The 25,768-nt window shown below is 39.9% G+C and overlaps 1 protein-coding gene and 1 non-coding gene across 4 annotated transcripts in view; one reads left to right on the forward strand and one right to left on the reverse strand.

Annotated features, from left to right (window-relative positions):
• The first annotated feature begins 5,800 nt into the window (after positions 1-5,800).
• Positions 5,801-25,768, forward strand: part of EIF2AK4 (eukaryotic translation initiation factor 2 alpha kinase 4) — a 97,143-nt gene continuing 77,175 nt past the window's right edge. For all 3 annotated transcript variants that reach the window (XM_010809210.4, XM_002690785.6, XM_024997963.2), the window contains exons 1-3: positions 5,801-6,024; positions 19,275-19,387; positions 22,438-22,540. In XM_010809210.4, the coding sequence (XP_010807512.1) occupies positions 5,881-6,024; positions 19,275-19,387; positions 22,438-22,540 (360 nt within the window). In that variant the 5' untranslated portion in view covers positions 5,801-5,880. The remainder of the gene's footprint in view (positions 6,025-19,274; positions 19,388-22,437; positions 22,541-25,768) is intronic.
• On the reverse strand, positions 25,026-25,130 carry LOC112448656 (U6 spliceosomal RNA). The gene has a single exon (XR_003037030.1). It is a non-coding gene; the product is annotated as a U6 spliceosomal RNA (small nuclear RNA).

A 25,768-nucleotide genomic window follows, 5' to 3' on the forward strand; every position in this document is an offset into this window, starting at 1 on the left:
AGAGGATGAGATGGTTGGACGGCATCACTGATTCAATGGACATGGGTTTGGGTGGACTCCGGGAGTTGGTGATGGACAGGGAGGCCCGGCATGCTGCAGTTCATGGGGTGGCAAAGAGTCAGACATGACTGAGTGACTAAACTGAACTGACTGAACTTACATAATTAACTTCAGAAGCTGGACTATTCTTTTCTGTATCATAAAAGGGAACATTGTTTCACTGATGGTGACAAATATGTTCTTTAAGAATAAATTTGAAATTTTTTGAAAGAGCCAAAAGTTATCAAAGATCAATTCTGGTGAATTAAGAGAGCAAGACAGTATCTTCTTTGCTAAAAGAGGAGATATAGTATGACTGGGAAGTAGTGGCACAGTTTTGGATTAAATATATATACTTATTCCATAATTTAAAGGACAAGATTCATTTGGGTATATAAATATGTAGCTACATACAAATACCCACAAAGTGATGCCAAAAAAGGGCAGTTTTTATTTCACACTTTCTTGAGCAGCAGGAGCCACATTGCCTTTCCTACTCCTGCCAGGCCAGAGAGAGCTATAACAACAAGTAAATGCTTTTACTTCCTATAAGGAGAACCTAAACAGAGCAGGGCAGAAAAAGTATTCAAAGAGGTGATTTGAATATGAAGATTTCCCATATTTGGAAAAAATCATATGCCTACAGATTCAAGAAGCTAAGTGAGTTCTAAGCAGGATAAACTCAAAGAAATCTATACCAAGACACATTATAATCAAACTTCTGGACGTTAAAACAAAGAAAAAAATCTTTAAAAGTAGCCATAGTGAAATGCCACTTTATCTATAGAGAAAAACAATGTGAATGATAGTAGAGAGGCTGACTTTATTTTTCTGGGCTCCAAAATCACTGCAGATGGCAACTGCAGCCATGAAATTAAAAGATGCTCACTCCTTGGAAGAAAGGTTATGACCAACCTAGACAGCATATTAAAAAGCAGAGACATTACTTTGTCAACAAAGGTCCATCTGGTCAAGGCTATGGTTTTTCCAGTGGTCATCTACGGATGTGAGAGTTGGACTATAAAGAAAGCTGAGCGCCGAAGAATCAATGCTTTTGAACTGTGATGTTGGAGAAGACCCTTGAGAGTCCCTTGGACTGCAAGGAGCTCCAACCAGTCTATCCTAAAGGAAATCAGTCCTGAATATTCATTGAAAGGACTGATGTTGAAGCTCAAACTCCAATACTTTGGCCACCTGATGCAAAGAGCTGACTCATTTGGAAAGGCCCTGATGCTGGGAAAGATTGAAAGCAGGAGGAGAAGGGGATGACAGAGGATGAGATGGTTGGATGGCATTACCGACTCAATGGACATTGGTTTGGGTGGATTCAGGGAGTTGGTACTGAGCGACTGAACTGAACTGAATTTAAACTACATAGGCCAGAAAGAAGTGGCATAACAGTTTCAAGGGCTGAAACAAAAGAACCACTGACCCCAAATTCTATATATTTCCAGTGAAAATATCCTTTAGGAATGAATGAGATTATAATTTTAAAATTTGGGGACAATGACCAACAATCTGGGAGTTTTCCCTTAGAAAATTGAGGGTAAACAGCAAGTCCAGGAGATGTACTGATACTTTGGAAAAACAAGGAGGGCACAGGTAAATAGAGACTCTTCCTTGGAGAACTGATTTAAGGATTTAAGGAAGGGTTAGAGAATAAGGAAATCTTGGGTATCCTGAAAATTGTACATGAAGCCCATTTATAAATACCTTTAGCAGTCTGAATGCTCCAAGAGTTTAGAGGTTATTTGCTGGAAGCCAGGCAAAGGGGCAGTCTTTACTTTCGAATGATCCGAAGCCTACTGTTACTTCACGCAAGGCAACCAAATACAATGTGTGGACCTTGTTTGGATCCTAATACAAAGCACTATAAAACAAAGCAAAACAAATCTCTTCCTTTTAACAGACTATTAGGGTATAACTGACATACAATAGTGTTAGTTGCTCAGTTGTGTCTGACTCTTTGTGACCCCGTGGACTGTACCCCACCAGGTTCCTCTGTCCATGGGAATCTCCAGGCATGAATACTGGAGTGGGTTGCCATTTCTTTCTTCAGGGGATCTTCCCAACCCAGGGATTGAACCCAAGTCTCTTGCATCTCCTGAACTAGCAGGTGGGTTCTTTACCACTAACACTCCTGGGAAGGGTATAACTGACATAACAATAAATTGCATATATTGTACAGTTTGATCAGTTTTGATATATGCAAACACCTGTGAAGCTATCATCATAAATAAGATAATGAATATATCCATCACTCCATTCTTCTGGAATCCCTTCCTATGGCTCACTTCTGTCATCTAACCCCGGGCAATCACTTACCTTCTATCACTAAGTTTGTTTGTTCTTAGAATTTTTTATAAGTGGAATCATACAGTATGTACTCTTTTGTCTGGATTCTCTCAGAAAAATTATTTTGAGATTCATCCATGTTATTACTATACATAGCATATTTCTTTTTATTGCTGAATAGTGTTCTGTTGATTTTATTGATACATCTCAGTTTGTTTTTACCTCAATTTGTCCATCACTTTTTGTTTTCAGTTTGGTGATTAAGGGTTATGAACATTCAATTGCAAGTCTTTATATGGACATATGCTCTCATTTCTCTTTGATAAATAAATACCTAGTCATATGGTTGGTATATTTTAACACTTTAACTAAAACTCATGATAGGCCTAAATGTAAAACCAAAAACAACAAAAGTTCTAGATGAATACATGGAGGAAAATCTTTGTGACTTTGAGTTAGGCAAAAATGTCTTGGATAGGACAATAAAACATTATTCATGAACGATAAAAACTGATAAACTGAACTCCCTCAAAAGTAAGAACTATTCTCTTTGTAAAACATTGTTCATATAATAAAAAGGCAAGCCACAGACTAAGAGAAAATCTTTGCAAGTTACATATCTGATAATGGACTTACTTCAGAATATATAAAGGATTCTCAAAACTGAGTAATAAGAAAACAAAAAACCTCATTTGTAAAATGAGCAAAAGGTGTCAACAAACAAGATATATGAATGACAAATAAGCACATGAAAAGCTGACAAACATCATCAGGAAAATGTAAATTAAGGCACAATGAGATACTACTACACACCAATTACAATTTTTTTAATTTAACAATTATTGGCAAAGATGTTGACTAACAAGAATTCTCATTAACTGGTGGGAATGCCCACTTTGGAAAACAGCTTGCCAAGTTTTTTGTTGTTACTGTTGTTGTGAAATTTTGACTTTGAAATAATTTCAAACTTACATAAAAGATAAGGCTTATTCAAAGAATTCTCATATATCCTCCACCTAAATCCCCCAGTGGTCGACATCTACGCTTGATTTATCATGCCTCTATTTTCTATCACTTGGGAGATAATAACCTATTACCCCTTAAGGTTTGAGTGTAAATTTCCTAAAAACAAGGACATCTTATATTTGATCACAGGACAACCATTCAAGTCAGGAAATTAACACTGATATAACACTGCTGTCTAATCCGCAAGACCCTCTTCAAATTTTGCTGATTGTTCTGATAATATCTTTATAGGTCCAGCATCCAGTACAGATTCTAATTTTAGACAGATGGAGAATTTTAAACATAAATTGGATATTAAATTATGCTAAACAATTTTTATTTTTTAGGGTATAAGGATAGTATTATGTTATTTTTATAAAATATCCTTATCTGTTAGCAATATGTACCTAAAGTGTTTATAGAAAGAATGATATGATATCTGAAATTTTCTTTGAGATTCATTCCTAGGGAGGTATGTGTGTGTGTGTGTATTGGGGGCTGAGGCGAGGGGAGAAATTAAATAAGATTGGCAAGATATCTAAATTTGTTGAAACTGGGTGATGAGTATGGGCAGGTGATAATATTTCCTCTGCTTTTAATGTATGTGTGAAAATTTCCATAATTAGAGTATTGTAATTTTTTTAAGTGGAGAAAATGGAAGGATTTTAGGGATTGGAGTGATATGACCATATTTTTTACTTAGAAACAGTACTTTGGCTGCAATAGGAAGAATGGCTTAAAGTGGGGCAAGAACGAAAGCACTGACTAGTTTCCCAACTGCTGAAGTCATCCAGGGAAGAGATTATGGTGACTGAACCAAGTTAGTGTCATTGGGATAGAGTGAAGTGGATGAATGAAAAAAATGGTAACTCTCTCGATGTGCAGGATTACTCTTACTCGGGTTGGGTTGAGGAGGCGATGGTGCTATTTACCTAGACAGGCATCAATGGAAGAAAAACAAACAGGTCCCCCAGGGAGGGAAGATTTGAAGGGGCCTTTGGTCAGACTAGTGAGTATATAGATGACAACAAGAAAATTAAATAATGATTATTTAGCAAACAGTATATGGAGAAAGAAATGGCAACCCACTCCAGTATCCTTGCTTGGAAAATCCATCGACAGAGGAGCCTGGTGGGCTTCAGTCCATGGGGTCGCAAAGGGTCGGCACAACTGAGTGACTTAACAACAACAGCAACATAGGGGTAAGCCCAGATAGTGCTATCGTTAAAAAACCTGCCTGCCAATGCAAGAGACATAAAAGACATGGGTTCAATCCCTGGGTAGGGAAGATTCCCTGGAGGAGTAAATGGCCACCCACTTCAATATTCTTGCCTGGAGATTCCCATGGACAGAGGAGCCTGGTGGGCTATAGGGTCACAAAGACTCGGACACTACCGAAGCGACTTAACACAACACACATATGGGTAAGCAAGGTAGACAGAAGGAAATGTCACTTAAATCTAACTTGAGGTAATATGATATGATTATTCTAAATCAACATGCAGCATCAGTAGCCAACTGAAGATGAAATGCAATGACAAGGTCCAGGTTGACAGGTTATTTTATAAACTTGAAAAAATATGATTGGAGACAGGACACAACAGAGAGACCTCTTAAATTTACATCAAGCAAACTGGGCAAGCAATATAATTCTCTTCCTGGGAACGTTGCTCATAAGATGTCTGGGTAGAACAATATTTTTCAGTTGAAACTGCATGGTGGTACAGGGTGGGCAGATAGGGACTAATAACATGCACTACGATGTTGAATCTATGATTAAGGGGACGAGTGTGAGGGTATAAAACAGGGGCGAAGGAGTATTGGTCACAATTTTTACTCCTGGTCGTATTCTGGGAAGGCTTAAGGTGAGTCAAAGCGGCTGGAAAATCCATCAAAGTCTGACTCTTGTTTCGTCTCTTACCCTTGCAAGGGTAAAGGAGTTCCAACAGCCACTTCTGTTAGAGACTTATTTCGTGAAAACCATACCCTTTGGCATTATCATTCCATTCTGATTAATCTGATCTCTTGTTCCTGCAAGTTCCTCCGCTCAGGTTCTCCCGGGAAAATGTAGGCCAAACTCCCGCAGGTTCGCTCACACACCACAGCTGTTAGCACGCTAACAGTACTAGCTTGGAAAAGGAAATGGCAACCCACTCCAGTATTTTTGTCTGGAGAATCCCACGGACAGAGGAGCCTGGTGGGCTACTACAGTTCATGGGGTCACAAAGAGTCGGACACGACTGTGAGCACACAGCACACAGCAGTACTAGATTAGTCTTCCTGCCAGAGGGACTCACCCCAACTCTGACCGGGCCCCCGACTCAGCGCCCGGCCCACATGCCCACTCCGGGCGTGGAGATCCTGCTCCGATCTTTCTTGCTAGCGTAGAGCCCCTAACCTCATCCCTGACCCCGCCTCCGGTTCGGAGCCTCGCCCCAGGCCCGCCCCGGCTAGAAGCCCCGCCCACGATCCCGCCCCCGGAGTGGAGCCTGGGGCCCACCCGCTACCGCAAGGCCGTTCTTCCTGGCTCACCGCACTGCTATGGCCGGGGGCCGCGGGGCCCCCGGACGTGGCCGGGACGAGCCACCGGAGAGCTACCCGCAACGACAAGACCACGAGCTGCAGGCCCTGGAGGCCATCTATGGCGCCGACTTCCAGGACCTGCGGCCGGACGCGCGCGGACGGGTAGGAACTTGGCATGTCTGGTCGGGGCTGGCGTGCTGCGGCCCAGCCTCCCTTGGCGCGGCCTTGCCGGAAGCGAACACCAGACCCCAGCTTCGGGTTCTGGAGTCCTTTCATCCCTCACAGTCCACCCGCGCTCACTTTTTGTCCTTGCACCCGCAGCCGCAAGGCGGGTCTTCAGAACCCCTGCCTGGGACAAGTTCTCTTACAGCCTTTCCCCTAAATCGGCTCTGGTCTTACCTGGCCTTGCTTCTTATTCCCCCTGACGTTCCATAACATACCTGCCTCCTTACTGTCTTGTCTCCTTGGGTTTGATACAACAGCGCATTCATGCGGACCCATTGCAACTTTGGGAACGCTTTGAGGGCTCTTGCACAGATCTTACTGCTGTCCTTACTCAGAAGTCTCACCCTCCGGTATGTCTTCAGAACTGTTAGCCGTGTAATTACCCTGTACTCCTCTGGCATCCTCACTGTGTTGTGCGGTGTGGAGGAACTTTCCTCTGTGCCTTTCCTTCAAGAGTATGGAATATATTCTTCTTAGCTGTAATGAAGAGGGAGTGTGCTGAGTCCAAACCTTTTAAAATGGCATTTGGCTAAGATGCCAAAGGCATTTGGCTTCTTTTCTTTCTTTCTTTTTCTTTTGTCTGGAAATAAGTTAAGGAACATTTCAAGCTGCTGATACAGTTTTTTCCCTCATCCTTGAAGCATTATCTACCAAACTATTGTTATCTATAGTATTTTTTAAAAAGTAGTACCTTTCTTCATCTGCCTTTAAGTCTTGGCATTTTACAACATGCACTTTATCAGCACATGCAGGATTTGCTCAAGATCTAGGATCTTCTGGAGCTGTCAGGGCAAAACATTCTCCCTCTCACCCAATGTGTTCCTTCCAGGTGTTCAGAGTACAGTCCAGCACAAACCAAACCAAACCTCATCCTTCAGGGAGCTTACTTTCCTAGTACTTAATTTCAAGAATTAAGACTGAAAGAGTAGAAATGTTAATATTCCCCTTATACATACTTAAAATAATAAGGTAACTTTCTGGTGATCTGGTAACTTCTCAGTTCCCTTGAGAACCAGGAAGTGTAACTAAAATATGTATCACAAAGTATGCATTGGGACTCAATACAAAGCTCCTAAGACTTCATTCAGAGACACTATATTTAGTTTACACAGCTTAATTATATGGTCCTAAGACTGCAAGAAAACAGAAAAGGACAAGGAACTGCTTGTGGGGATACCGATAATCTCAATTTATGGCTGGTGGCCTTTGTAACAGGATAGTGTAGTAAATAAAACCAAGACTGTAATAGGCAGGTAGAAGAATTCAGATAGCTGTACCCTGAGGTACATGGGCAAATATGCTTAACACTTTGCTAGGCCCCACAAGCAGCTAATTGGTAGTCATAAGGATGAATCAGAAGGTAGTCATTCAACATGAAGAACAGACTTGTGGTTGCCAAGAGGGAGGGGATGGGGAAGGGGTAAACTAGGAGTTTGGGGTTAGTAGATGCAAACTATTACATACAGAATGGATAAACAACAAACTCCTCCTGTATAGCACCTCCTGTATATTCAGTATCCTGGGATAAAACATAATGAAAAAGAATATAAAGAGTATATATATGTGTATAACTGAGTCACTCGGCTGTACAGCAGAAATTAACACAACATTGTAAATCAACTATACTTCAGTTAAAAAAAGTTTAAAAAAGTTAAAAGAATGTAATCATTCAACAGTTACTTTTTACTTGCCAGTCTTTAGGGGAAGATTATTCAAGTCCACAATCCTTTATCCAAACCCTGAGGCTTGATAGGTTTCAGAATTCAGAAGTGTTTGTGTTCATGTCCATGTGTGCACATTCCATACTTATCTGGTACCTCCCTCAATGGCTTCCCTGGTGGCTCAGATGGTAAAGCGTCTGCCTGCAGTGCGGAAGACCGGGTTCGATCCCTGGGTCGGGAAGATCCCCTGGAGAAGGAAATGGCAACCCACTCCAGTACTCTTGCCTGGAAAATTCCATGGACGGAGGAGCGGGCTAGGCTACAGTCCATGGGGTTGCAAAAAGTGGGACACGACTGAGCAGCTTCACTTCCTTTCCCTCAATGTCTGGAGCAGCATCCAGAATTAAGCACAGTGAAACGTGTGAATATTCAAGTGTTCACCCTCAATGGGATGTATAAAGACTATTAATAGCCTCATGTCAGTTCAGGCCAAATTTGCTGCCAGTAAATTCAGCTCAAGATTATTTACCTGTGTAAACTTTAATTTCTTAAACATCTGAAGTTGTTTAAACTTCTTTTTGGGAGATGTATTATAAGGTAGAGTTTGGTTTAGTAGCATATATATATTATTAATAAAGAAACATTTTGGGAATACATGCTAAAAATTGTTTTACATACTAAAGTTTGGACACTCACTGCTAGTTTAAAATAGAATTTCCTCTGAAGTTATAAAAGTATTGTTAACTTAATTATCTTGGCTACTTTTCTGTCAGCCAAAGGCCTGCTCATTTATAATTTGATAGCTAATACCCGCCTCCTAAAACCGTTTTTCTGTTTCTGGGCCCACCAGTAGTGTATAAGTACTTCTTTACCTACATATTCACCAACATTGTAGACGTCCGACTTTTTCATCTTTGCCAATAAATAGATGAAACATGTTTACTTCTTTAGTTATACGTTATTAGGACCACCTTTGTCTGTAAACCATGGTTTTTTTTCTGTGAACTTTTTGATGTTGTTTATTTTTATACTCTGTTGTCTATTTTCTCATTCATTTGTCAGAGCTATTTATATCTTGAGGCATACCATTTATATGTTAATTTATGTGTTAAGAAAATTAGCATTTTAGGTTATTATATTGAAAATATTTTTCCCTAACAATTATGCATTTTGATATTTAGGTAATTTATGCAATTTTTAAAAACTTATAGTGAGTATAGTCCAAATGATCTTTTTTTCTTTATTGTTGTTACATGGTCCCTGTGGTTTGTTTTTTCCCTGCTCCACTGTTACCAAAAATGAATTCTTCAAGGCTTTCTTTTAAATCTTTCATGACTTTTTTAAAAGCTTCCTTCAACTTTTTTAAGTTCTTACCTCTGAGTATGAATCTTTTCCACTAATGTGAAATGCCACCTTTGCATTGCATAAGAGTAGACTGGCTTCATAAGGATTAGTTCAGTTCATTTCAGTCACTCAGTCGTGTCCGACTCTTTGTGACCCCGTGGACTGCAACACGCCAGGCTTCCCTGTCCATCACCAACTCCTGGAGCCTACTCAAATTCATGTCCATCACGTCAGTGATGCCATCCAACCATCTCATCCTCTGTCGTCCCCTTCTCCTGCTTTCAATCTTTCCCAGCATCAGGGTCTTTTCCAATGAGTTGGTTCTTTGCATCAGTTGGCCACAGATTTGGAGTTTCAGCTTCAGCATTAGTCCTTCCGATGAATATTCAGGACTGATTTCCTTTAGGTTGGATCTCCTTGCAGTCCAAGGGACTCTCAAGAGTTTTCTCCAACACCACAGTTCAAAAGCATCAATTCTTCGGCACTCAGCTTTCTTTATAGTCCAGCTCTCACATCCATACATGACTACTGGAAATACCATAGCTTTGACTAGACAAACCTGTGTTGGTAAAGTAATGTCTCTGCTTTTTAATATGCTGTCTAGTTTTGTCATAGTTTTTCTTCCAAGGAGCAAGCATCTTTTAATTTCATGGCTGCAGTCACCATCTGCAGTGATTTTTTGGAGCCCAAAAAAATAAAGTCTCTCACTGTTGTTCACACCTACATGCCTACTGCCTGGTAAACAGCTCTCAATTTTTGTTTGGTTGTTTGCTTAATATACGCTTCCCTAGTTGCTCAGCTGGTAAAGAATCTGCCTGCAATGCAGAGGACCCCGCTTCCATTCCCAGCTGTATTAGGGTGTATTTTTTGACACTGTATCCCAGAAATCTATTTAGGTTTTGTGACCATATTGCTTTCATTACTGTAGATTTATAATCAGCTTTAGTATTTAATGTAGTTATCATTTACAGAATATTCCTGACTAATTTTACTTTGGTTTTTCATTACAAACTTTAGAGTCAACTTGCCTGGTTAAAAAATTACACTGGCATTTTTACTGAAATAATGTTGTTATTGTTGTGCAGTCACTAAGTCCTGTCTGACTCTTTGTGACTCCGTGAACTGCAGCATGCCAGGCTTCTCTGTCCTTCACTGTTTCCCTGAGTTTGCTCAAACTCGTGTCCGTTGAGTCAGTGATGTCATCCAACGATCTCATCCTCTGTTACCTGCTTCTCCTCCCACCTTCATTCTTTCCCAGCATCAGGGTCTTTTCCGGTTAGTCAGTTCTTCACATCAGGTGGCCAAAGTATTGGAGCTTCAGCTTCAGCATCAATCCTTTCAATGAATATTCAGGATTGATTTCCTTAAGGATTGACTGGTTTAATCTTGCAGTTCAAGGGACTCTCAAGAGTCTTCTCCAGCACCACAGTTAGAAAGCAACAATTCTTAGGTGATCAGCCTTTTTTATTATCTAGCACTCACATCCATACGTGACCACTGGAAAAACCATAGTTTTGACTAGATGGAACTTTGTTGGCAAAATGATGTCTCTGCTTTTTAATACACTGTCTAGGTTTGTCATAGCTATTCTTCCAAGGAGCAAGCGTCTTTTAATTTCATGGCTTCAGTCACCATCAGCAGTGATTTTGGAGCCCAAAAAATGAAATCTGACACTGTTTTCACAGTTTCCTCATCTATTTGACATGAAGACATCGGACCAAATGGCATGATCTTGGTTTTGTGGATGTTGAGTTTTAAGCCAGATTTTTCAGTCTCCTTTTTCACCTTCATCAAGAGGCTCTGTAGTTCCTCTTCACTTTCTGGCATTAAAGTGGTGTCATCTGCATATCTGAGGTTGTTGGTATTTCTGCCTCTGCCGGCAGTCTTGATTCCAGCTTGTGCTTCATCCAGCCTGGCATTTTGCATGATGTACTCTGCATATAAGTTAAATAAGCAGGGTAACAATATAGAAGCCTTAACATTCTTCTTCCCCAATTTTGAACCAGTCCTTTGTTCCATGTCCAGTTCTAACTATTGCTTTTTGTCCTGCAGACAGGTTTCTCAGGGATATTCCCATCTCATTAAGAATATTCCACAGTTTGTTGTGATCTACACAGTCAAAAGCTTTAACACAGTCAATGAAGCAGAAGTAGATGTTTATTTGGAATTCTCTTGCTTCTTCTATGTCCAGCATATGTTGACAATTTGATCTCTGGTTCTTCTGTTTCCAAATCCACTTGTACATCTAGAAGTTCCCGGTTCATGTACTACTGAAGCCTAGCTTGAAGGATTTTGAGCATGATCTTGCTGGGATGTGAAATGAGTGCAGTTGTATGGTAATTTGAACATTCTTCAGCAGTCCCTTTCTTTGGAATTGGAATGAAAACTGACCTTTTCCAGTCCTGTGGCCACTGCTGAATTTCCCGTTTCCTGGTGTAATGAGTGCAGCACTTTAACAGCATCATCTTTTAGGATTTGAAATAGCTCAGCTGGAATTCTGTCACTTCCACTAGCTTTGTTTAGTAATGCTTCCTAAGGCCCGCTTGACTTCACACTCCAGGATGTCTGGCTCTAGGTGAGTGAACACACCATCATGGTTATCTGGGTCATTAAGACCTTTTTTGTACAGTTCTTCTGTGTATTCTTGCCACCTCTTCTTAATCTCTTCTGCTTCTGTTAACGTTCTTGCCGTTTTTGTCCTTTCTTGTGCCTATCTTTGCGTGAAATGTTCCCTTGGTATCTCCAGTTTTCTCATAGATCTCTAGTGTTTCCCATTCTATTGTTTTCCTCTATTTCTTTGCATTAGTCAGTTAAGAAGGCTTTCTTATCTCTCTCTCCTTGCTGTTCTCTGGAACTCTGCTTCAGTTGGGCGTATCGTTCCCTTTCTCCTTTGCCTTTCATTTCTCTTCTTTTCTCAGCAACTTGTAAGGCCTTCTCAGACAACCACTTTGGCTTCTTGCATTTCTTTATCTTGGGGATGGTTTTGGTCATCATCTCCTAAACAACTTTACAAACCTCTGTCCGTAGTTCTTCAGGCATTCTGTCTACCGGATCTAGTCCCTTGAATCTATTCGTCACCTCCACTTACATTACCTGTATTTAATTTGGGGAGAACTCAGATTTGAATATTTTAGTGTTTGTTTAAAATGGAGTCAGAGTTATTAAACTTTAAGGAATCTAGCAGTTTGTTGTTTTTTTGTGCTTGGCCATTTGACAAATAGGCAAATGCTTGAGAACAGAAGATGAATGAATGAGCTTGGTGATTTTTATAAGGTCGGTTACAGAAAGTGACTGAGAGCTTTTACTATCATTATTATTTTGTTTTTGGCATCTTTACAGACTTAAAACTAAAGACTTGCCCAGCTTATCTAGCTTTCACATGTTACTTTATTTCTAGATTTGTTGTTTTTTTTACGCAGACTAATTTCTTTCCTACATTACAGGATATGAGAACAGAAGCAAGTAATAAACATGGGGCCATGCTGAACCAAGTCTTGTCATCAAAATTTAAGGGGGATTTGACTAGCAGGGTCTAGATAACAATTCTAGACCAAACACCTGAAAGTGGTTTGAATTGTGTAGCTTGTTTTATATGCTTGTGGAATAAAATACATAACATAAATGTACTAACTTAATTTTTAAGTGTATGGTTCATTGTATTTACGTGGTTAATTGAAAATTGTGTTAGTTTTTCTTTTTTTTAAGTATAGTTGATTTATAATGTTGTGCCAGTCTCTGCTGTGCACCAGAGTGACTCAGTTTTACACATAGATACAGTCTTTTTTCAATATTCTTTTCCATTATGGTTTATCCCAGGAAGTTGGATATAGTTCATTGTGCTAAGTAGGACCTTGTTGTTTATGTAATAGTTTGTATCTACTAACCCCAAATTCCCAGTCCATCCTTCTCCCTCTTGTGTTAGTATTTTTAATTAATTTCCCAAACCTTGTCCTCACTTTGCTGTTCATCTTGTAAACCAGTGAATTTTAATCACAGGCTGTCACTAACCCTCATGCCTTGGAACCAAAAGTTGTGCTCCTATGTGGAATGGCCAATAAAATTCTTTTTAATAGTCTTGTGGCTCAGCAGGTAAAGAATCTACCAGCAATGCAGGAGACCCAGAAGACGAGGGTTTGATCCCTGTGTCTGAAAGATCCCCTACAGGAAGAAATGGCAACCCACTCCAGTATTCTTGCTTAAAAAATCCCATGGACAGAGGAGCCTGGTGGGCTATAGTCCATGGGGTCGCCAAGACTCAGACATGACTGAGTACATGCACATCCTTCATTACGGTACTTTTAGCAGAAATAGACACACGCTTATACCAGTTTATTTTGGGGTGAGTGTGAGGAGGTACCCAAGGAAAGCATATTGAGACTGAGAAACTGGGGTTTCTGCTGGCTGGGCACTTCTCCAGGTGGTGTGCACTGTGCTGAAAAGAGGGTCCCCCAGGTCAGTGTTGCTAGTCCTGTGGATGTAGTAACATACTTGGGGTTTATTTCTTGAAGAGCTAATGTCTTTTTTTTAACTCTGGTGGTAACTAGTCTAGAGTATTACCTTTCATATTTTAGGACTGAGTTTGTATTACTCATTCACGTTTTATACCTTGAGGATTTTTTTGACTGTTTTATAGTATTAAAGGGCTTCCCATGTGGCCCAGTGGTAAAGAATCTGCCTGCCAGTGCAGGAGATATGTGTTCGATCCCTGGGTCAAGAAGAACCCCTGGAGAAGGAAATGGCAACCCACTCAAGTATTCTTGCCTGGAAAATTCCATCAACAGAAGAGCCTGGTGGACTATAGTACCAGGAGTTGCAAAGAGTCAGACACAGCTGAGCAACTGAGTACATGTATAGTGTTATACTTCAGATGAGTATCCAACTTCTTGATCTCATTGAAAAGTGTTTTACTCATGTTTTATTATAATGTGGCCTTCTTTCCATGACTGCTTCCTGTCACTTATATTTTCAATCTTCAAAACAAATCTTTTTCCTCATGTAGAATTTTGTATATTTTGTAGCAATACATTCTGCATTGCTTTCCTCTCATTCCATGCTCTCAAAACAATTTGTTTACCCTTTACTATGTATTTTTCTGTCTACAGATATTTTTTCCAGGAATTCATTATTTCTTTGTGCAGATTAAATCAAAGATTTTGTCAACATTAAATTCTAATGACAGTTTGTCTTCTAAAGGCATGGAAGATGCCCTACCCAGTCTTAATCTTTAATATATCTTGGTTGTTGAACTTTTTAATAAAATCCTGTTCAGTTTCAGGAATCCTTGAATATCCTAATATGAGCTAATGCTTGGTATCCTAAACATGTTTTGCATAAGAGCCTCTTTACAAGTAGGGGAGCCTCTCAGTTTGCGTGAGAAAAGCCTGGTGAATTTTCTGTTCTTACCTCTGAAAGCACTGTTCCCTGACTGTCATTTTTTTTTCCCAGTGAGCCTATGCTGGTTAAAATTAAGTTTAGCTACATATGACAGAAAACTTTAAATAACAAAGTCTGTTTTTATATGTAAAAGTCTGGAGCTGTGGGCTTTTTCTGAATTACTGTTCTACCAACCTTACTGCCCCCTGCATGGTCTGAAATGGCTGTCTGGCCTCCAGTCATCACGTCTGCATTCCAGCCAGCTGGAAGGAGAAAGGGATGAAAAAGCTTCATCCCTTTCTTTTAATAAAGGTCACTTCCTGGAAATTGCATCTTACAGTTCTTTCATATTCAGTTCAGTTCAGTTCAGTCTCTCAGTTGTATCTGACTCTTTGTGACCCCATGGACTGCAGCACACCATGCCTCCCTGTCCATCACCAACTCTTGGAGTTTACTCAAACTCATGTCCATTGAGTCAGCAATGCCATCCAACCATCTCATCTTCTGTCATCCCCTTCTCCTCCCGCCTTCAATCTTTCCCAGCATCAGGGTCTTTTCAAATGAGTCTTTCATATTATTGGCTTTCAATTAATCCAGTAGCTACACTGAGCTGCAGATGAGTTGGGGAAATGTATTCAGCTAAAAAAAATTGAGGATTCTTTTACAAAGAAATAAAAGGAGAGTGGATATTGGGGAAACGGTACTCCAGAGTCTATGCTTCGTGAAGAGAAATATCATTCTAGTCCAGTCAAGCTGTCAGCCAAAGACGAAAGCTTTAGAAGTAGCTAGTCACCTGGTAGCTTCAATGTCCTGCTCTTTGGGTTGGTCTCACTTGGTACTCAGAACCAGACAAGTTGTCAGATTTTTGTCCCGCATACGTCGTTCATCAGCATCCACAGGTCTGTTCCTTCATCCAAACCACCATAACTGGACTCATGCATTTCCTAAAACTGAAACCTTTATGCGTCCAGGAGTGTCTTCACTTTGTATCTGAACTCTTTCCTCTTTCCTCAGAGTTTGCTTTGGCATTAAGATTGCTTTGGCATTATCTGGGCTCACCACTGTTATCACCGTTGTCCTGCTAGTGTTGCTGTGTGATGGAAGTAACTAGAACACTAGACCTGCATTTGTTCTAAGGCTGGGTCAGCCCAGGAATGTTTGCAGAATCCTAACCACTTTTTTAGGCCATTGTTTTATATACTGATGTTCTGCCTGGTGGTCCCCTTGTGACTGAGAGAGACCTCCTTCCCTTATTACTGCCAGGTGTCTTTACCTTGATTCGTTGTTCCTTCTTAAGCATCACCTTAAGCATCCCCTTTAGTAAAGAATGGTATGGGCTTCCCTGATAGCGCAGTTGGTAAAGAATCCGCCTGCAATGCAGGATGACCCTAGTTCGATTCCTGGGTCGGGAAGATCCACTGGAAAGGGATAGGCTACCCACTCCAGTATTCTTGGGCTTCCCTTGTGGCTCAGCTGGTTAAGAATCGACCCTCAATGTGGGAGACCTGGGTTGGGAATGATCCCCTGAAGAAGGAAAAGGCTACCCACTCTAGTATTCTGGCCTGGAGAATTCTGTAGACTGTATAGTCCATGGGATCACAAAGAGTCAGACACGACTGAGCGACTTTTACTTTCACTTCTTAAAGAATATCTTCAAAATGTGTAGTCTCCCAATGGCCTCTCTTTTCTGAAGCTGGCTTCTGTTCTAGTGACTCCAGACATGAACTGTGGGCTTTCCTGTACCTTTTCCTGAGAAGGTCAGTTACATTCAGATACATGCTGTACTTCCTACAGAAAGAGAAAAGGGAATGCTAAACCAAATTTGTTATCATATGTGTGTGGAGATAACCCCCTTCATGTGGCATATGTTGTCTATTTGTTACAAGTTTATCTGTATACCGAGCCCAGGAAAGTTCACCCCTTGGTTTGCATTCGTAGTTTCTACTTACACAACTTGCTTATATGTTAGTAGTTAGGTGACTCTTGCTCCTTTCATTTATAGACGACTACTGCAATGTTGTTGCTGCAAAACAGAAAATCTGCTATTGCTCCTAGATACTCTGCTTGTGTTTTAACACCTTGGCTTCCACCTCTTTACCTTGGGCCTGCAGGGTCTTGGATATTTTACTTTAAGAAGATTATCTGTATGGCATTTTCCATTTTTTTTAATTTATTAACGTATAGTTGATTAGCAATATTGTGTTAATTTCTGCCTTACAACAAAGTGATTCAGTTACAGATATGTATTTATATGTGTATATATATATTCTTACTTTCATATTTATTTTGACTCTTTAAGCTATGTGGGTCAGTATGGATTTACAGCAGTTTCCCCATCTGCATTCTAAAATATAGTTTTCGTTGGTCTTCAGCCAAATTAGAAAATGAAAGGCAGAATAATGTATATGTAAAGATATAGTAATATAAGCTAAATTGACTACACTTTATTCTGTTTTTGTACTTTTCTCCTACTTTTGGTACTAAAATATTCTCTATTTTCTAAAGTGGTATCTACAGTAGAGAGGGAGCAAAAAAGTATTTTCTTGGGTGACATGGTATCTGTCTAAAATTTGTGGCCTATGAGATGAAAAATTTCTTAAGATTCGACCTGGTGGAGGAAGCATTGGTAAAATTTTGAGTCTGTCTAATTAGCCTTTCTCTTTAGTTTTTACTTCTCTAAAATGGAGATACATACCTTTTTCTACTTCATTGGATTGATGTTGGGAAGAGAATAATAATAACACAGGCAAAGACTGGTTGATAGGATTTACTTCAAAACGATCCAGTGTGGCACTTGGGAATAGGGCACATATAGATACACAAGATTGCCGTAAATGGGTCATTATTGAAACTGGCTGGTAAGTACATGGAGTTCATTCTATCATTATCAGCTTTGTTTGAAAATTTCCATACTGAAAAGCTTTTCCAGAAGTGAGGCTATTTAGGAGACTGGTCAAGGTAATAGTTTGTCCTTTCCTTCTTAGCAAGTGAGAATTGGTGTTTTTGCTGCTTTTAGCAAATAAATGCTTGCCCTGTTAAATTCTGTCTGATATGATCTGTATCTGCTTTACAGCAGATAACAGCCAGCGTGTCTTGATTGAAGAGGAAACAGGAAACTGGGAATCTAACAGGTTCAGTTTCATTCTCGCTCCTGTGAGGATCCTCAGAGGAAAGCCTCCTCTACTTGCTTTTTTTTTCCCCCCTCACATCTTCCTGTCATTCTAGAAGGAAAGCCCCTCCTCCAATCAGTCTAGCCTGTTTCTGTTCTGCCCAGGATCCATCAACTTCAGATCCTAATTTGGTCTCCTTCCTGCTCTTCCATAATATTTCCATCAACATCCTCACACTCTGTAGTATCTCCCATCTTTAAACAGAACAAAATAAAATTATCCCTTGATTTCACCCCCCACCCCGTCTGTGGCCCCACTCTCTGTCCTTTTAATTTAACCCGAACCCACACCTCCTTGAAAGAGTTGTCATAGACCTGCTGTGGCCTCATCCTCACCCAGCACCACTCCTCTCATGCCAGGGTCTGCTCCTGGCAAGGCCACCTGCAGTCCTCGTGTCTCCTCTCAGTGGAGGTCCTCTTTCCTCATCCTGCTCTGCATCAAGGAGCTAGAGATCTACCGGACACTAGCCTTCTGGTTTCCTCTCTCAGGGCCCAGTCTCTCTGTCAGCTTCATCTCAAATCCACCTTCTTCTCTGTCCTTTGCCACCAACACAGACTGAATTTTTACAGTAGCTTTTTTAAAAAAATCAAGGATTATTATAAATGAAAACCGAGCTTATGTATTTTATATACACAGCTGATTGTATACTTCAGAGTGCCACATGTAAAGTTCATGTTCTGCAAGAATTTAATGTTCTTCAATACTTTGTCGCCCTTGGAAGACTTTTTATGCTTTCTCTTTTCTGATAATGCCACATTTCTCTTTTTGCCCTGGCTGCCTTGACATTCCAAGGCAAAGGCAAGCTTCAACTCCTTGCAACTCCTTACTCTAGCAATCCGACAACTGAGGATTGGCGTTAACAAGGGAGGGCTGATGGGGAGACACAGGTTTGGGTGTCTTAGTTGGATTTGAAGTCCAGCCTTGTCACTGTCTGTTTGTGGGGAAGAAACTTGGAGCCTGAACCGCCTTGTCTGTACAGTGGAGATGACACCTACCTCACAGAGTTGGTAGGTTTATGTTTATAAATTATATAAACTGCCTCAAATCCTTTTTGGGAAGAGCATATATAAATAAAGGATAATGGAGTATTTAGTTATTTGGGGGAAAACAGTTGGTTGAAAGCATACACAGTTTTAGAAGAGCTGTCAGATTTCTCCTTGTCAAGATTTTCACGCGTTGTCTGAGTATTTGAAGTGTCAGTAGGCCTTCTCTGACCCATCTGTCTGAATACCTTCTCCTCCTCCACCACTCTGTTCCATGGCTCAGCTTTGCTTTCTTTACAGCACTGGTCACTATTTGGAAATACTTACACGTCCTCTGTTTTGTGTCAGCTAGTTGGCTTCCTGTCTGTCCAGATTTGCCCCTGCACTCTCAGTCTCTAGGGCAGCAGCCGCTTACTTGAGTAAATGAAGGCTGCGTGGGACATTTCAGGTCACTCCTTAGAAAACTGAAAAGGAAAATGTACTCTCCCTGGCACAAGTTTTGTTTTTAAACCATGCTTTAGGAAAATGTGACCAAAGCACAGTTTAAACTGTGTGTAATATTTAAAAAGTAGAACTTTTGAGCTGAAATAATTATCTTAATCGTTAATGACTGGCTCTCTAGAGAAAAAAAAAAAGATTTTCTTTTTCTCTTTTAGGTCAAAGAGCCTCCTGAAATCAATTTAGTTCTGTACCCTCAAGGCCTGACTGGTGAAGAAGTGTACGTGAAAGTGGATTTGAGAGTGAAATGCCCACCCACCTATCCAGATGTGTGAGTTCATTTATAAATGTGTGTTTTAGTCTCTCAGTCAAGCCTACCAGGCTCTTCTGTTCATGGAATTACCGAGTCAAGAATACTGGAGTGGCTTGCCATTCCCTTCTCTAGGGGATCTTCCCAACCCAGGGATCAAACCCAGGACTCCTGCATTGTTGGCAGATTCTTTACCGTCTGAGTCACCAGGGAAGTCTGTTTATAAATAGCTTTGATGTGATTTCAGTTCTCTGTTTTGAAAACAAAGGAACAGGTTGAAGTCAATGGTATTTTTCCCTTCTGGCCCCCATTCCATTTAAAATTTTATTTCCTATCACTTGCAGTTCATCAGAACTACATCAGCAATGGATGTTTTCATGAAGCCTGTCTCCTGTTAGGTTGGCTTCTAGTTAATAGTCTCTATGGGTGGTAGTGTTTGCTCCATGACTAATGTTTGCTTCTTCTGTTAGGTTAACTTTTGTTTGTTTAATTTTTCACAGACTAGGAAGAGGAACAATTTAGGGGAAAAAAGATAAAGGTGCAGTGACTGTAAAAGCCTTGTGTACTTAGTTTTAAAGTACAGTTTACATTAGGACTTAGAGTAGCCTTCCGAGCCTAGTGGGACCTGGACTTCCAAGCAGAAAATGATTTAGTCGCCCTCTTTCAGGTTCGGGAAGATGGCAGGGCGTGTAACATCACTGGCCTATACCCGTTAAATGCCTAAAGAGTTTTCCAGTCAGTGAGACAGCCAAAAGCCTCATGTATTTCTAAACTCCCCCTGAAGGTAATACCCCCTTGGGTTCAGATCCAGTAGTAAAACAAAAGCATTACCTGTCAAGGCTCAAGTATTCTTCATTTCAAGTACCATGCATATTCCATGTAATCTTTTCCCAGACATTCCATGCAGAAAAGCAGATTTGGCCTGGATGATGTTTTTTTAATTGAGCTTGTTGTGCAGGAAGCCAGTGAAGGAAAGTGACAAGTAAAAGGATGTACTGCCTTACCCAGTGGGTGGTAAATGTATGGAATTTGTTACCTTAAGAGGTGATGGAGTTTATGAAAATACAGGTAGGTCAAGATGAGCTCCCTGAAGTTAGTAACCCAATTTTAGCCCAGCCTCTGTGCCTCGAGTAGAATAGTAGATATTCAGAAAGTTAATTTATGCATTAATTGAAAGGTAATTAATTTTACAAAAGAAAAATAAGACAGTGCCTCTCTAGGTCTTATCTTTCCTGACACCAAATAGGTGGTATCTTTTCTGACACCAACTGGGTATCTGAACAATTCAGTTCACTAACTGTCCATAGTTCTTGATAGCTGAGTTGGGGGCTTACTCCCATGATGAGACGTGGATGCCAGTTGCAAGTCCCAGTACTTCTGATCAACTGGCTATAAATTTGCACGTTCCTGTGACACCCTCCCCCCACCCCGCCCCAGGTTTGATAATTTGCTAGAACAGTTTACAGAACTCAGGAGGGCACTTCACTTACTGTTACTGGTTTATTATCAAAGATACAACTCAGGACTGGCCAGATGGAAGAGATGCTTAGGCAAGAAATATGTAGAGGGGCACAGAGCTTCTTTGCCTACTTGACATTGACTGATATCACATTGGAGGGAGAACATAATTACCCCTGGTTGAGAGCCACTATGTTAGAGAACTCATCAGGTAAATCTTGATGTGTCCATTTGGTAAGAATATCATTTGAGAAACAGCATGCAAGTGTTTACAAAAGTTAAAAAGTAAACATTGTAATATCAGCTACATAAACTTATGAATTATGTCCCAAGGGCATGAAGAGAACACTGGAAATTTTACAGTGTTTAATTAGTGTTGCAGATGAATTTTTCGCTATTCTGTTAATATTGCTATATAGTGACTGCTTGATTTTTTTTTAAATTATCTAAGTCTTGACTTGGGGAAACATTCCTATCTTTTGAAATAATATCATGCAGGAGAACTTACCTTTTCTGCAAAATAGTCCTTTATACCACTGTGAGAAAGAGAATCCTGGATTAAATGGACCTGACGTAGACTTTCGCTAAGATTTCCATCTATCCAGGTAGATGATGGCTGTAGTAATCTGTCATAATGAAGCACTGAGAGAATGCATAGATAAGTGAATAGTAAAGGCTTCACCAAGGTAAAATGCCATGAATTACTCAGAAATGCTTGGTGGGAAGGGATGAATCGTTTTCTCATCTGTAAAATTAAATAAAGCCTACTTAATCTCAGGAGTTGTTATTGGATGTGTTGTGGTTGGAAATAAGAGGAACCCCAAGGGAGGGCTGATTGTATTTTCCTTGGGTAGAAGGTGTTGACTGTTAGTTGTGCCCTATAGAGATCAAGAAGAGCATGTGGTAGGCATCCTTGGAATAGCAGAGTTTGCAGAGTGTGCATGACATGAGTGACTGAGCTCATTTATAGCAGAATGAGTTCCTGGGACACAGCCTGTTGTAGGAGTACTAGATAGAACACTGTGCCTCCACCTCACACATAGTTATTCTTATCCTGCTTTATGCTAGGAGCAGACAGATGGTCACAGAGTGCTTAGACCCTTGTGGGTGAGCTGTCAGAGTTCACTGATGTTAGGGGGCAAGCCAGGATCGAGCATTATCATGAAAGGGAGTGCATGGTGAAGTTACTAGGCTAGAATCACACACAGAGCTGGAGTGATTTTTTAAAGGGTAGTAAATAGTAGTTGATGTTAGAAATTTGAATCGGATTGTAAAGCTGAAATCAGAGACAGAGGAGTTGGAGAGACACCTGATTGAGCCCCAGTAAGTCTGGTCCTCTTGGGGAGCAGGGCACTCGAAAGCCCACGCTGACACCTGGCCAGCCCATTTCTGCCCTACAGGCTGCAGGTGACTTCATGTTGAGTGCTGTGTCAACAGAGTTGCTGGGGTAAAGTTGAAATCCTTTTAAGATGAAAGGAAATGTTCCTAGCGGTACAAAGAAGTTCACAAGTGAAGCCCTTACAGAAACCCCAGGCTCCAAGCTTGAAAATTAGCAAATATTAATGCAAACAATCTGTACTTTTTAGAGTAATTCTTTTTTTTTTCTTTTCCAGAGTCCCTGAAATAGAATTAAAGAATGCCAAAGGTCTGTCAAATGAAAGTGTTAATTTGTTAAAGTCCCGCCTAGAAGAAGTGGCCAAAAAACACTGTGGTGAGGTATGATTTGTAAAACTAGAATTATGACAGAATGATAAAAATCTCATCATGTTCACTAGTGTTTGCCTTCCAGCCTTTTCTTTGGCTTAAAGGCTTTCCCATTGCACCTCAGATCTAACTTTCACTAGAATGTTCTGTTTTTTATTGGTATCTACAAAGGGGAATATTGCTGTTTGGATTGCTTTAATTAACAGTACTTATGAATTACGAATTGTAGAGCTTGTATAGACAGTACTGTTGATGCTTAATTCTTCTGGAAACACTCCATATGAAACTGACCAGAATTTTTGCACACTTTGAGCCTGACATCATGACCTCATCTTGACTTGAACATTTACGTTGGAAAATGTTGACAAACAAGTGATTTCTGACCACACTTTGCCACATCTCCCCTTTTCATATCAGAAGAACTAATTGTTTACTTCTCAATAATTAGGGACTCACTGTCCTCCATCAATGTCCCTTTTATACCTGAGCATTTATACCTAGTTCAGTACTGATGCTTTTTTAATCCTCTGACATCAGGGTCTGCATGAGCTCCCCCTTAGGTGAGAACTCTCTCTGGAGGGACAGGCTGGGTGACCTCTTAGGGCGAGTATTACGGTCTCTTCCTTAAGCCCACTGAGTATCCTAGGTATAATCCATCTTCTCCTCACTTTTGTGTAAGATTATGCAGTGTTTTTGCCTGTGCACATCACTTTTAACTTATCCTATCCTACAAAGACTAAGAAGAGTTAAGTAAGGACTAGCCCTAGGCCTCTATGTCACTAGGAAAGTGACTGGACCGTTTTTCACTTGCATTCCATAACAGTGAGTTACCGTGTGCTCTCTGGGGTGCTTTTTGCCCCTATAATCTTTGCCCACCTAAGTTGTGTTTCCAAGAACTTCAGTGATTGTTGTGGTACATAAAGTGATTGTAGAACAGCTTGGACAAAAAAATTGGCCTTGGGAATTACTACAGAGTTCTTTCTAGTTTAAGTTCTTTCTAATGTAGTGTAATGTCTTAACTGAAAAATAATATGGAGTTACATTGAAAATTCAGCTACAGAATCCTCTGGTTTCTTGGATTCATGATTTGTCATTTTTTTGTAAAATTCTTTGTTGTGTTTGATTTTTATAGTGCAGTATTATATAATATAACTGTTACATAATCATCATGCAAACTCCAGGAGATAGTGAAGGACAGGGAACCCTGTTGTGCTACAGTCCATGGGGTTGTAAAGAGTTGGACATGACTTAGTGACTGAACAACAGCAATATAATCATCATGCTATACATTAGATCCCCAGAACTTACTTATTTTATAACTGAAAGTATGTATACTCGGACCTACGTATCTCCCCTTTACTTTCACCACCAATCCCTAGGTAACCACCATTCTAGTCCCTGTTTCAGTTTTTTTAGATTCTACATGTAAATGATATCATGCAGCATTTGTCTTTGATTTATTTCACTTAATATAATGCCTCAAGTTCCATTTGTGTTTCTGCAAGCAGGAGGATGTTCTTTTTCATGGTTGAATATTTCACTGTGTATGTATATTTATATCACATCTTTATTCACTTTTTCATTGACACTTACCTTGGCTATTGTGAATAATGCTGCAACAACATGGGAGTATAGATATCTCTTCAAGATCCTTTTTTTTCATTCCCTTTGAATATATACTCAGATGTAGGATTGCTAGATCATATGTAGTTCTGTTTTTAATTTTTTGAGGAACCTCCATACTGTTTTTCAGACTGGCTGCAACAATTTACATTCTCACCAAAAGTGTATCAGGGTTTCCTTTTCTCCACATCCTGACCAATACTTGTTGTTCACTGTCTTTTTGATGTGTGAGGTGATAGCTCATTGTGGTTTTGATCTGTATTTCTCTGATGATCAGCGATGTTATATATCTTTTCATGTGCCTGTTGGCCATTTGTATGTCTTCTTTTGAAAAATGTCTATTGTGTTCCTCTGTCCATTTTTTAATTGGATTGTTTGGGTTTTCTTTTTTATTTTTGCTGCTGAGTTATATTAGTTCTTTATATATTTAAATATTGACCCCTTATCAGATATATGATTTGTAGGTATCTTCTCCCATTCTGTAGTTTGCCTTTTCATTTTCTTGATGGTTTCCTTTGCTGTGCAGAAATATTTGATTTAGTCCCACTTGTTTATTTCTGCTTTTATTGTCCCACTCACCCCAGCCCCACCTTTTTTTGACTTTATTTTATTTATTTATTCAAATTTGTATTACAGTATAGTTGATTTATTTACAATGTTGTACTGATTTCCACTATATAGCTACGTACCTAGTATCCACTATTTTTTGGATTCGTTTTCCCTACAGGTCATTACTGACTTTTGAGAAGAGTTTCCTGTGCTATACAGTTAGTCCTTATTAGTTATCTATGTTATATGGAATAGTGTGTACATGTCAATCTCAGTCTCTCCATTTATCCCTCCTTCCCCCATCCCTTTCTCCCTTGGTAACCAAAAAAACATGGAATGCTTCACAGATTTACATGTCATCCTTGCACAGGGGCCATACTAATCTTCTCTGTATCTCTCCAGTTTTAGCATATGTTCTGCTGAAGAGAGCACATTGTCTTTATTTTAGATTATACTTTTTAATGGCCAACAAACACACGGAAAGATGCTCAACATCACTAATTATTAGTGAAGTGCAAATCAAAACTACAATGAGGTATCACCTCATACAGGTCAGAAGGGCCATCATCAAAAAATCTATGAACAATAAATGCTGGAGGAGGGTGTGGAGAAAAGGGAACCCTCCTATACTATTGGTGGGAATGTAAATTGGTACAGCCACTATGGAGACCAGTGTGGAAGTTCCTTAAAAAACTAAAAATAGAACTACCATATGACACAACAGTCCCACTCCTGGGCATATACCTGGAGAAAACCAAAATTTCAAAAGGTACATGCATCCCAGTGTTCATTGTAGAACTACTTACAATAGCCTTCACATGGAAGCAACCTAAATGTCCATCAACTGAGGAATGGATAAAGATATGGTACGTATATAGAATGGACTATTACTCATCCATAAAAGGAATAAATTGTGCCATTTGCAGAGATGTGGATGGACCTAGGGACTGGCATACAGAGTTAAGTCAGAAAGAGAAAAACAAATATAGTAGATGAATGAATATATATGAAATCTAGAAAAATGTTACAGATGAACTCAGTTGCAAAGCAAAAATAGAGACACAGATG

This window comes from Bos taurus, chromosome 10, assembly GCF_002263795.3.
Source record: "Bos taurus isolate L1 Dominette 01449 registration number 42190680 breed Hereford chromosome 10, ARS-UCD2.0, whole genome shotgun sequence".
NCBI classification, from domain to species: Eukaryota; Metazoa; Chordata; class Mammalia; order Artiodactyla; family Bovidae; genus Bos; species Bos taurus.